The sequence below is a fragment of the Chroicocephalus ridibundus genome, chromosome 9 (genome assembly GCF_963924245.1).
Source record: "Chroicocephalus ridibundus chromosome 9, bChrRid1.1, whole genome shotgun sequence".
Lineage (NCBI taxonomy): Eukaryota > Metazoa > Chordata > Aves > Charadriiformes > Laridae > Chroicocephalus > Chroicocephalus ridibundus.
The window spans coordinates 15,765,608-15,782,395 of NC_086292.1; the positions used below are offsets into that span (position 1 = coordinate 15,765,608).

Sequence of the window (16,788 nt, forward strand, 5' to 3'; positions counted from 1 at the left end):
ACGTGTCTATATTAAAGTGCTGTAGTAGTAAAAAATGACTCTTTGATGCTGTCATTCTTTCACTATAAAATGAGAAGCTCATAGGAGGAAATATACGGGCTCTGAATTTGGCCAGAATAAAGAGTTTTCTTCCAATAGTTTTTTCTTGGGTAAGACTTTTTATACTGTGCTTGACATTCTGAATTACATGATTATATAGTATAAGACTCCAGCAACATTTTGTATTGTAAAGATGGAGATGCTCAGCATTTTGCCAGATGCCAAGTGGTATTCTGATGTTTCTATCTTCTCTTTGAACTGAGTGACAGTCAGCATATTCACAATGAAGCCAAGACAATCTGCTATCAAGTTACAGTAGTGATATTTTCCCTGATGAAGATCCCAGAGCTTGTTGGAATAAAGCTCCTTAAAACTCAGTGTCTGGAATAGCTCCAGCTTGAATTGCTCTCTGTGTAATATAATTTTATATTTGTGCCAGTCTAATAAGTAGATCACTGGGTAGAGGCTTTTGTAAGTAAGTCTATACGTACTGCACCATTTCCTGGCTCTGTGCTCCAGTGTGTTGCAGGCTGTGTGCAGTGGGGGAGGTGCCAGCGCTGATCAAGCAGTGTAATTTTATACATTACTGAATCAGTGCAGGAGAAACCTGGAGGGACAAAGCATCATCTTCTCTTTGGACTGCACTGTAAAATCCTACAGCTCTCTTAGCCCAGCCATGCTCTGATACATTTTTTTTTCTCTCCTTTTTCTGATTTTGGTGTGAATGATAAAGTGATCTGATGATGGCTCTTGTTATGGAACCTATTAGCAAGTGGACGCCCAAGCAAGTAGTGGATTGGATGAAAGGTATGATCATTTATTACCATGTATTGTCTGTACTTTGGATCCTTGCAATTTACATATCTGCTCTTGTATCCTTTGTTTGGGGAAGAGTTTATTCAGTTCCAATAATCCATATGCTGCTTTGCACAGTAGTTTTTAAAGACACGGCTGAGGAGAGAAGCTGTTTAAGCTGTGCAGCATGTTGTTGGGATTTCTGCCGAGAACTGAGTAGGGATCAAATGCATCTGTTGGTAAATGCAGGCATAAAGTGTTTGTGTCTCGTGGCTCCATTATGCATTGCACAGTGTAACATTACTATGTTTGGTTGCTTTAAATTTGCCCTGATTAGGTCTGGTTTCCTCATATCAGGTGATCTGATGCAGCGGCTGTGCAGCGCTCGTGTGTAGTTTAAGGTACCACAAGGAGCATAAGGTGCCGGTGGCTGCGATGAGGAATTCTGCTCCGTTAGTGACATGTCCTGATTTGTTCAGGCTTCCCAGCCACTCTCGCTGGTGCCGCCGCCGTGTCTAATGCACCCGCATCCCTGTCTGCTGCCGGTGCCGTGGGCAGTGCAGCCTGCGGACCGTGCCGCGCGTGGGGGAACACGCAGGGCTGGGCATGGCTTCGCGGGGGAAACTCTTCCCCCTAACTTGACAGGAATGGTGATTTCCCTGCACATTCGCAGTTTCACAACACAGCCATGAGCTGTGACATGTTTTGCCTTACAGTGCTCATCTGCACTGCAAACAGGCTGGGTTGGATGGGAGGGTGAAGAATTGTTCAGGATGATAAGTGTTTTAAATTTCTCCTGAGTGAGGAAAAATGTATTTCCCCAGTGGGATGCATTAGTGCTGTTATACATCGCTTCTGATGAGCTGTCTGTCTTACAGACAAATAATTTCTGCTACGAGGGATCTCCATTATATAAGGAGAAGAGGTGCAAATTTTGTTTGTACCTTACTCAGGGAAATAATTTCTGTAATGTCATTACTGAACTTACTGGAGGGTTGAATTGGATGCCCGCTATGGTATCCTTAAAACTTTCATAGTATTATCATTAATAAGGGAACGATTTTGATTTCATTTTGCTGATATACGTCTCATACTTAACTGAAATTGGGCTGTTTAGGTGCTCATCAGACACATTACACTTATGAGCAAACTATTCTTTTACAAGCACACAGTATTATGAAGCTAATGGTATCTAAGGGAATGTATGTAGTTTGTTTCGTAGGTGTTTGTGAATTCAGATTAATTGGGAGATTTTAAGCAGGTCATTGGGATGGATCCTGAAACCATTATATGGATTAATTCCCATACTCCAGTGTCATTAGTTGAAATCAATTCCTACTGTACGTGCAGAGGAGAGTTTTCTGATCCACACCATATTTAAAAAATGGACATATCATTATGCTATTTTAACTCATTACTTGAATTATAATGTAAGTTAAATGTCAAAGTGTGTATAATAATACTTGTTGCTAAATTTAAAAATTCTTCCTGCTACTTTTTTGTCCTTTTTGATGTAAACTAATTACATCTTGGGCAACATTAATCCATAACATGTGTAGTACATACCACGGGAAGCAAGAAGGTCACACAAATAAAAGGGTTAAATGTATGGAGTTGCCTGACACTTAAATTTCTATACAAAGCCTGCATATTGCATCTGTAGGGCCGTCTGGAGTAGACAGTATTGTCAGCTGCGTGCCTCTGGGCTTAAGCATAAATAACTATAATGTAATGAACATTGAAGTATTCACCAGATAGGTATTTTCCTTGGTAACATGAGTGCTGCGGATCCACAAACAGTAAAGTTGCACATTTGTCCATTTTTACCATGCTAATATTACAAGTCCCTTTTTAATCCTGGTGCTTACCTTTATAAAAGCATACTTCAATTGTAGCCAAAGGAAAGACCTAACACTCACAAATGGAAGCATACCAGCATTAATTTAAAACTACTTATAAATCCCTTCTTTTACAAAAATTTCCCAATTGTGGCCACTGTTTACCTGTAATTTACATATATTCTGTATGTCAGCTCCATTAGCTGTAGTCATTCTGCTAAATAGCTATAATGCATTAGAGAGGTCAAAGGTTTGCACAGGTAGTAATATTGAAGTGATAAGGTAGCTTTTACATATGTCTTCTATACTGAAGGGTACACTTCTTTGACAGCATTAAAAGATAAAGTAAAAACTTTTTAGAAAAAAATACCATGCAATGAATGTGGAATATTACCTTTGCTATAGAAAGCAACATGTTAATAAGCAGTGTAACAAATATTGTAAGTGTAATACACCTTTTTTTGGCTTAAAATATGTAGTCAATTAGCTTTATTTGCAAAATGTCAGCAATGTATCTTTTTAACTTGAATTTATTATAATTACTTAAGCTATCATAACTTACTTTTAAAAACCGTTAGCAAAGTACACGTTTTAAAATTAAATAGCAGTGAGTACCAGCAAAATCAAATAATTGAAGATAAGATGGAAGAAAGCCACAAAAATGATGTTAATAATTTGAGACCTGGCTACCCAGAATGCGTCCTGGTTACAGTGTGCTATTATCAGAAGCAGCTGCAGCCTAAGCCCCAACCAAGAGGAGACACCCTTCTGTTCTTTTCCTTAAGGAAATGTTACTTGCCAAAAAAAGTAAAAATTGGTAGGCTTTAAGGAACATTATTATGACAAGTTGGCATTTTCTATTTATCCACCGTTCCTTTCTCAGGAACACATTCAACTGGAATTCAACTTGGGAACTGCATCTGATTGTGTGGACAACCTGAAGAGGCCTGCAAGTGTTTAGAAATTGATTCCTGAGGCTTATAGAGGTCCTAGAAGTTAAGACTCTAGATGCCTTTGTGTTAAAGAAATTGTCTTTAGAGTATACAAAAATAATTGGTAAAGTTTAGCAAATACACAGCAGAAGGCACTGTCGTTAAAAAGAAAGTTTTCAAAGGAGCAGAAGACATTAATTGTGAAGATATTTTTAACAACAGTTTTCAGTTACTATTTTTTCCAAAATTTTCCAAAATTCTAAATTTCTAAATGGTTTTCACTTCAGAAGCTTAGCCAGTATTTCTACTGGCACGTACCTATTTCTTACAAAACTTAAATGTTTTCCTGGGGGTATGTACTATGGACCCAAAAGGTACTTTAAGAGAAAGAACTTTGCCTTGCTCAAATTCCATTTTGGCACTGTTGGGAAAATAAATATTACCCATAAAGCTTGCAAGTACATTAAGAATCAGACTAGTTTTCAAACTTAGTCTGGTTTTGCTCTGATTAAGTTTAACATATTAACATGAGTAAATGACAAACTGCACTTCGTATTTACATCTGTACTGCTTCTACCTGGAGACTTTGATTTCTTTTTGGCCTATGAAGTTACTGTGAAACTCGGTGACACTTTGCAGTTGCGAACAGGTTATCAGAGTGAGCACTCCTAAACCAAAGTCCATCTATTTTAATATGCATGCATGCATTATGGAAGGTAATCCTCTACAGAATTTGAGGGTTCTGGGGGGCAGAGGGGAGGTATGATGCCTTATTTGCACTTAGAATTAATAAAAGCATGATAGTTTGTGTCTTCACTGTAAGTAGAATCTGAAAGGTATTCTCTGTACTTTTATAAATAACAGCATTTAAGATTTTGTACTTCCTAAACGAAGCAATTTACAAGTAGGTCATTTAAAATGTGAACTCATTTACAGTGAAGTGACACCTGTGTTCAAATAAATACTAACTTTTCAAAACAATCCAATGAAATGAAATGAAATACAATGCAATGAAATACAGCTGTGACTTTCAGAGAATGGAATGTTATCAAACAGCTGAAAATTAAAATAGGAAGCCAGTTATTTCTTAAGTACCTGTAAGTAATAACTCCACATGGAGTTATTCACATTATGTCAGTTATTCACAGTCTTGGGGACTGACAGTAAGGTTTGTCTGCCAAAACAGCCTGCAGTGGAGGTTTCTCTCATAATGAACACTCAGCTTTAGGTACTCATTTTACAACTGCAACCCATTTTTTCCTCTTTAAATCTAGAATTTCTCCACTCTCAACAGGAGATGCAGACATGAAAAAATAAAAATTAATTCAGTTGGTAAACTGATTAACTGTGCTGCACTGATCCTGTGCAGAATAATTATATGTTTAGCTGAAGGGTTTTCCTTAGCATGTAATTCCCTGATTTCAAGCTGGCTCATAAAAGAGAAAGGAAGGGAGGGAGGGGGAAGCTGAGAGCAGGGAAGCTGATGACGTGAGTGGACTTGTTAGCATTCATATCACGCAGGGCTCCGGCAAAGCCCTTCTCAGTCTTCTCTTGCTTTTCATTAGATCACTACCTGTTCTGTAGCAATATGTCATAATGAGGGAATCTCCTCTATTTACAGAACGTAATCTATAAAATCTTAGCGTCTACTGGAAACACAGATAAATGTTATGATCTACTGCAAAAGCAGCCTTATAGGTACTGAGCTGGATGATACTTAGCTTTCTTGATCCCCCTTCATGACCTTAGACTCCCATAATGCAAGTATTCAGCTTCACAAGATGTAATTTGAAACCTGGGCAGATAACCTAGGTCATATCTTGTTTAGAAAAATGTAGGGTTTATAACATCTTTTCAGTTCTTTCTGAAGACAAATAGGTTTGGAAGAGAATGAAGAGCCACAAATAGAGATGCCCTCAGAATTAGCATTGAATTTTCAAGCAGTACTAAAGCATAGGTTTCATCATTTTCCTTCTACTCTCACCAATTTCAAAACTGAAACAAATTATTTAGTTTTGTGGCTCCCCCTTGGATCACCGTGTTCCACTAGTACCACATTTCCAGTTGTCACTGGGAAGTCATTGAATCGGAATTGTCTGTAATTCCTCTCTGATTCCTTTTACAAGTTTCAGACTGTAATACTTTTAAGTAATAAATTTTGGCAACAACTACTTTGTTGAAAGTTGTAAACTATTTGCTTTAAAAGAGTCAGCAGAGCACACCTCATTTCAAGGAGCAGGTTCCCAATATTGGCTACAGTTAAGTGTTGGAATAAGCTGTCAGAGCAGGTTTGGCCATTTCCTTTGCAGGAGGTTTTGAACACAACTAGGAATAGGTCAGACAAACATCCCTCTGGAATAGTTTACGTATCCAGCCCTGTCTGCAGAAGAATGGCTTCTGCCAGTTCAGACAAGATCTTGGGATAGTTTCTTGCATATGTATGACCATTCATCTTTGAAACATGTGAAACAGTCCCAAAGAGATCATAGCTCTAGCTTCCTTCTGGATATTTCATGGTTTGTATTTTCCAGAATACCTGGGTGAGAAGGCTATCCTAGCTGCAGACGCCTGGGATGAATCTGCATTTCAAATGTTCTGAAAACTAATGTCAATGGGAAGACTGGATAGGGGGGAGGCTACAACTTGGTTAGGAGAGAATATGAAAAAATCATACACAAAGTGTAATCTAAAAGTTCAAGATCTCAGCTCACTGTCTCTTGGAAAGCAAGTTTAGCACAGGTGAGTTGCTCTCTCATGATGAGTAAACATGATACATTGGATTTTTCTTTGTTCTCTTTCCTTTAATTTTTCACTTTGTCTTTAATTTTTTAATTTATCTTACATTGTCTTGACTTCCTTTATTTTTTTTTTTAATTCTCATTTTCTTCTAAAATATTTGCATATCACTAAGAATTAGTATTTATAAAAGTTACTGGCCAAAAGACCTGGTCATGTTTTTGTTATCACCTACTGCACACATGGAAGATGAAAGGAGATGCAGTCAATATTGACTATAAATTATAAGTAATAAAGCTATATGTATAATGTTTAGGCATAGCAGGAAAAATATTTAACTGTAGTGAAAGCCTAGCAAAACCAAGTCAGATACAAAGTAATCAAGATCAAATCAATACTCTGTTCCAAATTTCTAAAGTTCAAACATCTCAATCTTTTATTTTATAACAACCTAACGGCATAGCATCCTGAGAGCAGAAGAGTTTCAGCAACAGAAGCAAATGTATGCTCATTCCACTTTTACTAAGACTTTACAAAAGCCCCATTCTTTTCAGCCTAAGAGGGTGAGACATCATAAAGCGCTCAGAAGACTTGCAGGATTACTAAGACCCAGTATCCTCAAGGCTTTAACTATCATCACTCTTAATTCAACCTGTGTACCACTGGCAGCCTGGACAGACAACAGAAGAGTTTGCTGAGTCCATTACTCCCTTTTCTGCCTTTCCAGTAATGACACAGCCATAGTTAGTGTCACGGCAAGCTGACCTACAAGCTGAGTAGGGTATTGTAGACAGACCTCCCTATCTTAAGTCTATCTGTAACGTTCTATGGAAATAATTTATCTATCTATCTGAGCTATTTCTGCATCTCTATCACTATTACCTCATTTTTAGTAGCGCCTTTTTGAGGACCAGTTAGAAACTGATCTATGTATCTTCCAAGAACTGACTGGATTAGCACTATCTCCATAAAAGATTTCAGCAACATTTAGCAATTTAATGGTCTATATTTATTATCTGGAGATTTAGGGATATATTCTAAAATTTCCCTATCTATAAAGCAGATACATTCAGACCTTTTAAATAAATGTAATTCTGCTTGCAGAGAAAAGCCTGAGCTGAATGAGTGTCTCTCAAGTGACATTTATCAAGCGTAACTAATCTTCCAGGTCATTATGTAAAGAAATTTATTTTATTGTCTTGAACCTTAATATAGGCAGTCAGACGCAATTGTCATGCATTGCTTTATCTTGTAACCTTACCATGTGTTCTTAAGACACATTATGCAAAATCCTCACCTTTCTTCAAATTCTGACCACTATGGGGAGAACAGAGTGGCAATGCAAATTCAGAGGAGATCAACCTTCTCCAGATCTCCATTGTTTCCCAATATATTACATTAGGAAGCAAAATTCAGAATAAATTGGATCCTGTGGATGACACTTTCAGATCACATTAAATGAGGCACTGTATGTCAAGAAACTGCAAAGATACTGGATCCTGCTGAGCAATAATATACTTTCATGGTTTCTTCCCAGACATAATCCTGACAACACTTTCTTGCCCTCCTAATTCCTGATTCTAAATTTTACCTTGCCTTGGCAGGAATGACACCAACACATGTACCATAACACTGAGAACTCTGTGTGTAACGCCTCAGAGTTACTTTTACAAGTTTATAAAATGTATATTTCTTAGAAAAATAGCAGAACATCTCAGTGTTACAGTATTTCTGGCTACCTCCACTGGAAAGCAGTTTTAAAAATATTACACTTTGCAAAAAAATACATTATGAATAGCATTTTAGTGTATGCTAGAAAAACACTGTCTAGATGGTGGAGTGTCAGGCAAAGTTCCTTGCCAGTTCCTACATCTCAAAACCAGTGGGAAGGCAGCTGTATGCTTTCTGGGTCTCTCCTCAAGGTAGTCTCCTAAAGGTACACTATAGTTCAGATGGACGCATCGTGTGCTTAAGTAAAGAAATATTCCTACCTAATGAAATTTACGTACATCTCTTTCTGACAGGCTTAATGTCTTGCATTTTGATTTGTAATGAAGGAAAGAATGCATGAGGCACAATAAATATTACAATGCTTGCATATGCCAGGAAAGTAAAAAGTATGTTACAGTTTGTCCTGAGGTGTTTTGCAAAATTGTTTTAACACCTACAAAGGTTTAAAAACTAAAAGGGAAAGAACTTATTCTTTTAATGCCATTCTTTCTGAGAACAGCCAGCTGTACTGCCTTGCTGACAGAAATGGAGTAGTTCTGCTGATGAAATTAGTGACACTGTTGATATTAAATGAAGCATTGTACTTAATAAACTACAATAGTATGCAATATTGCTCAGCAATAATACACGTTCATCTTCTCCCCTCTTCTAAATGCTACTTCTGTAGTTTAGGTTTTTTACTAAATACAAAACTTTCCCCTGTCCCTTGATGCCATTGTAGCGATGACAGGCGCTGGAAAGATGGAGCTTAGTGAGTTGTCATTATAGGATTCAGAGAGAGAGAGAAATTGTAAGGTTGTATTTGTGAAGAGCTCTAGTGATGAATAAAATGAAATTATTTCTGATTAACTAATACTCAAACAGCTTCCAACAAGTATCCTTGTTAACCTTCTATAGCGATGCACTCAGAAGAATTCAAGTCCAATGTAATGTTTGTTTTTTCTTATTCAAATTCTTCGCCAACTGTTTTCCAATAAAAATGAATTATAAAAAGTCTGTGGTGCGTTTTAGTTACAATGTGGGTGATATGTTTAAAATAAAAATGTAACAGACAATAGTTTTACAAAATACTCTCAGTTCTGTTCCCTAAAAACGTGTCCACCTTTTTCATTCTAAATATCATACAAAGCCTAGAAAAAACTCTATAGCTTTCAGGAGTTCTTAAGGCAGAAATTGTGTCTTCTATAACGGTACTGAAACTACCACAACTATAGAAAAGATTAATTTGACACATCTGCTTTTTAGTTTACATGGAAAACTACCTCTGTTTGAGTTAAGACAGACAGTAGTGTCATCAGCCTGACAACTCAGACATTGCAATTATCACTTGAATGAAGAGCATGTTATAGCTCTCTCTCTCCAGCAGCTTCCTCTGTTCTCTTTTCGTCTCTCTCCTCTCGTTTATTCGTATTATTCTCTAGCAGTATGTTTCCTGCCTTTTTCATAATCAGATGGAGACTAAGCATCAGATTGTGAAGTAATTCGTTCATTTAACATTTAAAAATTCTAGCTCTGGCCTTCCATATCTCAGAGAGGGTTGCAGTGATTTGGAAGTGAACTGCATTCAAAATCCAGAAGGTATCAAAGGGAGAGCAATGGGAGAAAAGAAGAGAAGAAACAACCTGGGGATGATAAATTCCTTTTCTCCCCTCTCGCCAATGTTCTCCAATCAGTGTCTGGTACTGCGTGGGAGATTTTACTGTCCTGTAGTACAGAGTTCAAGTGGCATGCTAAATAACAAACAGCTCAGCTGCTGTACCATGTTGTCTTTCCTGACATGCAAATATTTCTGCTTTTTCAAAATAACGATGACATGCCCATGCTAAGTCTTAGTAGATAAAAAAAATGAAGTGACACATCAGCAAGTTTTGATCTCAAGCTTGGCAAACTAGGAGTGCTTCTGTATGTTGCAAATGTGTGCAATTCCATCAAAATATTATTTTATAAATAAAGGATTAGCATTTCGACAGCCTCAGATTAATTTGAGCAAGTTGAAAACCACCTGCCTAAAGAACCCTAGTACAACTTCTGGTAGCTTTAAGGTGCACTTGGAAGAGGGCATATATTGATGTTTCATTGATTCTACATTAAAATCTACTGTGAATATCAAGGATGCTTCTAACTTCTCTTTCAGACTATGAAATCCTGCTTTCCTGGGAGACATGGGGGAGGTAGTTCAACAGTGGTATCTATTTATGAAATTCTTTGCAATGGATGGGAACATCTTATACTAGATAGGAATGTGCTGCAGCGGGCACATTTCTAAAACCAGGAAAGACAGATGTAGGCATCTGTTATTGATCACTCAGCATGAACAATAAGCTCATAATGAAAATGTCCTAAATTACAGAATACTAAGGAGATATTTTAATTGCCCATTGTCAGGAGATTTTAATTGTTCAGTGCCAAGCCACGCTGATAATTTTGTTTATTTACACAGAAAACAACTTTATGGATTACAGACGAAAAAGACATTCAAAGCAGAGAAAAAAAACAACTTTGCAGCTTGCATTTGAATCATGCAGTTGGAGGGAACAGGTAGAGTAATGTAAGAGAAGTTCAGAACTAACAGAGAAGTTTAGAATATTCACTAGTTGAATGTCATATAAAAAGAAATGGATTCACTTAGTGCAGTAGCTCAAAGATACTGTATTTCCAGAAATAAATTTTGGAGAATGAAGGGAACTAGTGAATAATCCATCAAAAATACAACACATAATTAATCTAAATAATAAAATGGAGAAATTATAAGCATAAATAGAGCGATAGGAAATTTTCACGTGGGAAATAAAGAGGCAGATAAAGGACAAGTTTAAATGGTTATGATTTTATAAGGAAAATGGAGGAAAACACTTCTAAAGACTTTCAAAAGTGGCCTTAAAAACACTAGGAAATGTGCTAAAGAAACCATCATGCACTGAAAGAAAGCCACACTGTGAGATCTTATTAGCTATTTCTTATTTCTCTGATAATTCTCAGAACAAATTATCGATAGCTTCTGTGGTAGCAGCAGAAATCATTATTTGCGTATCAGCAGTGAGGAGATACTTTAACTAGAAACCAAATAGCTCAAATGATCATTCAATGAAAGTGTTTTAATTCAATCTCTGAATCATTCCAAAAGTCTTCAATATTGCTTAGAATGTGAAAAAAAAAAAGCTTTCTTAACCCCTGCTTATTGTGGGCTGCTCTTTGCATGTTGTCTCCACTGTTAAGTTCCATAAATTTTAAGTATCTAAAGGTACTTCTGTAGTTATCCATTAATGAAGCCTCCTTTGTGAGGTCCTGTAGTGTCAAAATAGCATGTTTTATTCTTAAATTATTTTGTATATTTCCATTTTCTTTTACGAATAATTTTTGCAATAAAAGGATGTTGATATATGAGGAATCCTGGCATTTGGAATGAATTAATTCCACATAACCCCTGGCATTTTTTCAAAGGCATTGGTTTTCAAAGGCAAATTAAGTATCCTATGAATGTCTTTGATAGGTCTCTAGTTTCCATGTCATATGTCCAGGCAGAAATTCCATGTGAAGCAAAGCTGCCTGGTTCTTCTGTGTAATGTCAGACTAGCCTGCTTATTGCAGGGCGTACAAAATGATTCACCCCAGTGCTTTTTTTTTCTCTTTTTGCCATCTAATGTCATACTTGATTTGAATTGCTCATAAAATTTATTCTTTCAAATCTCATTCATATCCCATCTTTTGAGGGGAAATGATAGACAATATTTCAATTTTTGCTTGCAAACTGGTAAGCTGTCACATCAGAGGACAATGTCACCAGCAAAATTAAACCTTATGGCATACTGTTAAGCCATGTTAATGCCATCCTGGAACAGTCTGCATTTGTTCTCATAATGAAGCAAACCGCAATGGTGAAAGAGCAGAAGCAAATAGATTGCATCTATGGTTAACCCTAGTAGGCATTCGTGCAAGCTTGAGTTAACATTACCTGTGCCAGCCACACCTTGGACTACTGTCCTTATGCCGTTAAGAAAGTTTCATTAAGATGATTAAGAGAAGGCCACAATTATATACAAAATTCATAAATTATATAAAATACTAACATAATTATTATAATTTTGTAGCAGTTCAAGATATACCAGAATGAATTATGATGTGTCTATCAGACCATCACTAACTCTTACGGAGGCAATGGCTTTCTCTACTCCACAGCTATCATCCCCAAAACACGATAATGAAGCTCCATGACTAAGCATTCCCTAAATGATAACAGAATTTGCATTTTCTGGTTTTGGTGCAGAGAAAGAACATAGATTTCTCAGAAAAAAAAAAAAAAAAAGAAAAGAAAACCATTTCTTTATGTTAAAATATTGGCCATCTTGTTGTTCTAACAAAGTACATTTTGAAACAGGAATTGTAATTCTTTGGACAGTTAAAAATAAACAAGGTTTCTAAATGACATCCAGGAAGTGCAAAGGAATGTGAAGATAAGCTTATTTCATGTTATTTCAGTCTAAAGGTCATTTTACCACTTTCTGTAGGCAAGATTATTCAGTAAACTTGATTTACATGTCTAGATGACCAATTGCACTCTGAAATAAATTCATGTGATGCCTCAGAATTATTGGGAATTGTGTATTTGAAGAAAGCATGTGGTCTTCCCTCAAGGTCCATCCCAAAATATCTTTAGCTGTAATAATCTTAGGAAAGGGGCATTATCTGAGATTTTTACTAAAAATTAAGAAATTCAGTAGTATTTGTAGACTATGGATGCATTATCACCTGTGTTGCTTTCAACCCAAATGACTGTGAATACCACTTGTGCAGTAAAAAAGAACAAGATCATGTTCTGTTATTAAGTTTTCTGCAATAGATACCCTAAAGCTAACTCAAGTTGAGCTCATATTAGTGAATCTTGCATAAAGGTAAACCTGGCCCACAAGTCAGTCTAGTAAATGAGACATAACTAGGTAAAAATAAATCCATTATTACGGTGTAACACTCTTTATACAGAAGTGTCAGTATATCTTCCAGACTGGTTGTTCTGGGTAACGTAATAAAACTGATCAAGCAATATAATGAGGAAATATTCTCGAGGGACACTAGATCACAGTACAGTCATGCATTGGTATATTCTAATTTTTTGATTTAAAATTTATAGTGATCTACCAAGAGTTCTCTTGATAGAACCAACTAGCAGCTAGCAAAGAAACCATGTTTATTAAAGCCATGCTTATTTCCAGTGTTCATTATCTTCCATATTTCTCTTTCCAGCTTCTGTGTTTTAACTCATTGGTTTGACTCTAAAAATCAATAAATGCTTTCAGACAAGGAGGATACTAACGAGTTGGAAAAAAACCTACCTAGAAATTCACTGAAAGAATACATAGCATTCTAGTGTTGGTATGGGCAAATGGAGGTATGACTTCTGATAAAAAATGCATATGCAATTACACAACCGCAGTTAATGACAGTGAGAAGTACTGCTTATATACAGGTGCACTGGCACTGGCTTGCAAATATATCATATTGGAAATGCATACACTAGTACAAAGGTAAATATGATGTTTATGATTCAGAAAATGATAATTTTTCTGAATCTAATTGAACCAAGTCATCATAGTGGCATTTCCATTTTTATGCCGATGAAAGTACATTCTAATGTGATCCAAACTGAGATGCTAACAGACTGAGATGATAGAAAACAGTCAAAATGCTTTGAAAAACAGTGTTAAAAATTGGATCCTCATCCACTTCTATTGAAAGCCAGAAGGTAGATTGCACTGTCTGTTCTCACTGCTTGTATTCCGCGGTTCACTTCTGTTTTACATGACAAATCGCATTTCAGTCCACAGCTGGCATTTCAGTTAAGGATAACATTGTCCTTGTGCAGCTTTTACAACAGAGTTTAAAACATCTGAGCTGAGGGGACCTATGTAAGTGTCGGATCATTATTACCATCCTGCTGCTTGTGAGGTTCTTTTCTCAAGTAACCTGGATCAAGTAACCTGGGACAAAGCAATATTTACTATCAAAGAGTAATGGCAACCTTATATACATTGTGGACTATTAACTTTTTTTAGGCTTTGGTGACTTCCACGTAGCAGTATTTTGACACAAAACTCTGCTGTTGCGTGGTTTGGGGCATTTTTGGATTGCTAAAGAGAATGGCCACAGTGACAGGCAGAGCTGGTAAGCACTGAAGACATATGAGAAGTTCAAGCCGAGGATGATGCAGATAAAGTTTCTGAGCTTTGCAGGTAATAAGTATTTCAAGAGCAACAACTCTTAATAGTGACAGGGAGACATGGTGAAATGCAGAGAAATGGCAGTTATTACCATTAGCATCCGTAGTGCACGAAAGTTATAAAATTTCATTTTGGGTGCTGCACTTTAGAATCACAATCATTGTTCCACAGGGCAGGGAAACTGCTCCGGGAAAGAAGATCTGACTAGCAATGGCTTCATTGGGGAAATCACATCTTCAAGACTGAAGCATTTTTCTGCACACATATAGCCCATTAATCAAGGGAAGAATTTGAAGCATATTATTCTTCATATTTGCTGTGTTTGGATTTTAAGTGATGACAATTAAAAGAATGATCTTGACTATTATTATTAAATAATATGAAATGGTTTGTCTAAAGGAATAAATACAATGGGGCCTGTGAAGGTTCAGACATCTGGTACAAGCATATGGGTTGGGAATCATTATCTAGTTGTTACAAAAATACAACAAAAATGTCTTTTTAATGATAGAATTGAGGCCTTCAGAGGACTGCTCCATGTGCTTTCCTCTTGAATGAAAGCTCCTTATTGTCCCTGTTATGCCTCGCAGCTCTCCGAAAGCATATGCAATGCTTGTCAAGTTACCGTTTACTTATTTTGAAACATGTTCAAAGTAGAAAATAGCTTAGATATCTATTGTCAAAACTAATTTTCAGAAAATGTTTTATGATGCACTGATTTTCGTGTGGTAAATAGTCTTCTGTTCTACATGTGCGTATGTTGTGGATTCATACCGCACTGCATTGTCAAGACTTCTCATGAATTTACTTAATAGAAATGTACTGATGTAAGACTTGGTACAAATGCTCAGGTGTATTCTTAGAAGATGTAAGTGGGTATGTGACATAATGTAAGCCAGGGAAAGACCAGCAGCTGTATTTTGTATGATCCAGCAAGAAGTGTAGTAAAAAGGCAAATGAGTGAGAAGTGAGGAAAAGGCAAACGAGGTGGTAATTCTGGCATGGTCTCTGGGTCTTCCCTGCTAACCTGAGAGGTGTGAAACCTGAAAGCACTGTGGCTGTGCTTTCCACTCCTTGGGCACTTCGAGAGTAACCTGTTTTGCTAAAGGCACCACCTTTCATTACGAGTATGTGCAGCATGAACATAATGGATCTTCATTCAGTAATACGTATATCTGATGATTTTTCACCTAATGATACTGTGTTGAGTTATCTCCAAGCCATGATGGAGAATCTTTTTCTTGTCTAAAGCCAAACAACCCTTACAGATATCTTTGACAAGGTCACATATTAATTCATGCCCAAGTATTAACCAGGAATCGTAAACAGAAACAAAATCACATAGTCTGGTCATCGTGAGCCAAGTATTTTGTGAACCAGAGCCTATGGGAAAATATAATTTTAATTCTCTGTTCCTTTTTGTGTGTATTTTGATTTCATCTTTGATTCTGTTAAGCTAAAACATCTTCAGATTTATTCAGCAAACATGACTTGCTGCAATCTTCTTTATGCTAGTAATTTAAGAAAAAAAGCCTTGGGCTGCATAGCATTAACATTGAGAATGCCTGCTGTTTCTCAGGTAGCTGTCAGTTCAGCATAAGGAAAAAGCTAATTATTTTAAGCAGGTCAGTCAGGAAAAATCTGAAATTCTACATAGCAGTTAGAAATCAGTGTCCATTGACTTCAGCTGAAATTTGCCACTGCAGAAGTATGTGTCTGGAAAAGAATCTATTGGTAAAAATACAGACTGCCAGTATTTAACAATGTAATCTTATTAAGCTTGAAATTAAAGTAATGCATGCAAATTAGCTCCTTGATTTGTGTTAGGTTGAGGCTGAGAAGGATGGTGAGGAAAACAAGAAGATGTGCATAAGAGAAAATAAATCAAAAGTATGTGGGTATATATCCTTTTTTGATATAACAAAGGTTTTTACAAGAAAAGTGGATGAGAATTATAGAAAGCTTCTCAGACACTGGGCAAGAAATCCTAAGAAATTATATTATGATATATTCTGTATTTTTATAAAATATTTATTAATTTTAAAAGGCTTAAATTACACTTGGGGGTGTCAAATCCCTTGGAATTCAAAAGCATTTAAATACTACAGTCTATTTACTTATGTTAAAGAAACACTGCTAGATTAAAAGCTCAGAAAATTTTATATAAACATTAATTTCCTGTATCATGTGATGCCAAAACAAATTTTAACAAAGTGAAATATTTTACTATGCAGTCTACTTTTTCTAGTGTTAAATTCTTAGCTTTGATATTTCATTTATTTTGAAGGGCAACAGGTTAGATGATTTTACTTTGCGGCAGTTACTATGGGCTTTTTAGTAATGATAGTATATATTTAGGAATAAACCACTTACAGAGATAAAATGCCTCATTCTCGTATCACTTCTACCAATGGAAATCACCGGTACATTTTCACTATGAATCACTGCATGCAACTGTTAATGGATTTATGCTGCAATGCTCACAAAAACTGCTTACAAAACCAA

General features: G+C 36.4%; 1 protein-coding gene across 3 annotated transcripts in view; it reads left to right on the top strand.

The window, feature by feature from the left end:
• Nucleotides 1-586: 586 nt before the first annotated feature.
• LOC134520563 (connector enhancer of kinase suppressor of ras 2-like) overlaps nucleotides 587-16,788 on the top strand; it is a 212,699-nt gene continuing 196,497 nt past the window's right edge. For all 3 annotated transcript variants that reach the window (XM_063346115.1, XM_063346116.1, XM_063346117.1), the window contains exon 1: nucleotides 587-846. In XM_063346115.1, the coding sequence (XP_063202185.1) occupies nucleotides 780-846 (67 nt within the window). In that variant the 5' untranslated portion in view covers nucleotides 587-779. The remainder of the gene's footprint in view (nucleotides 847-16,788) is intronic.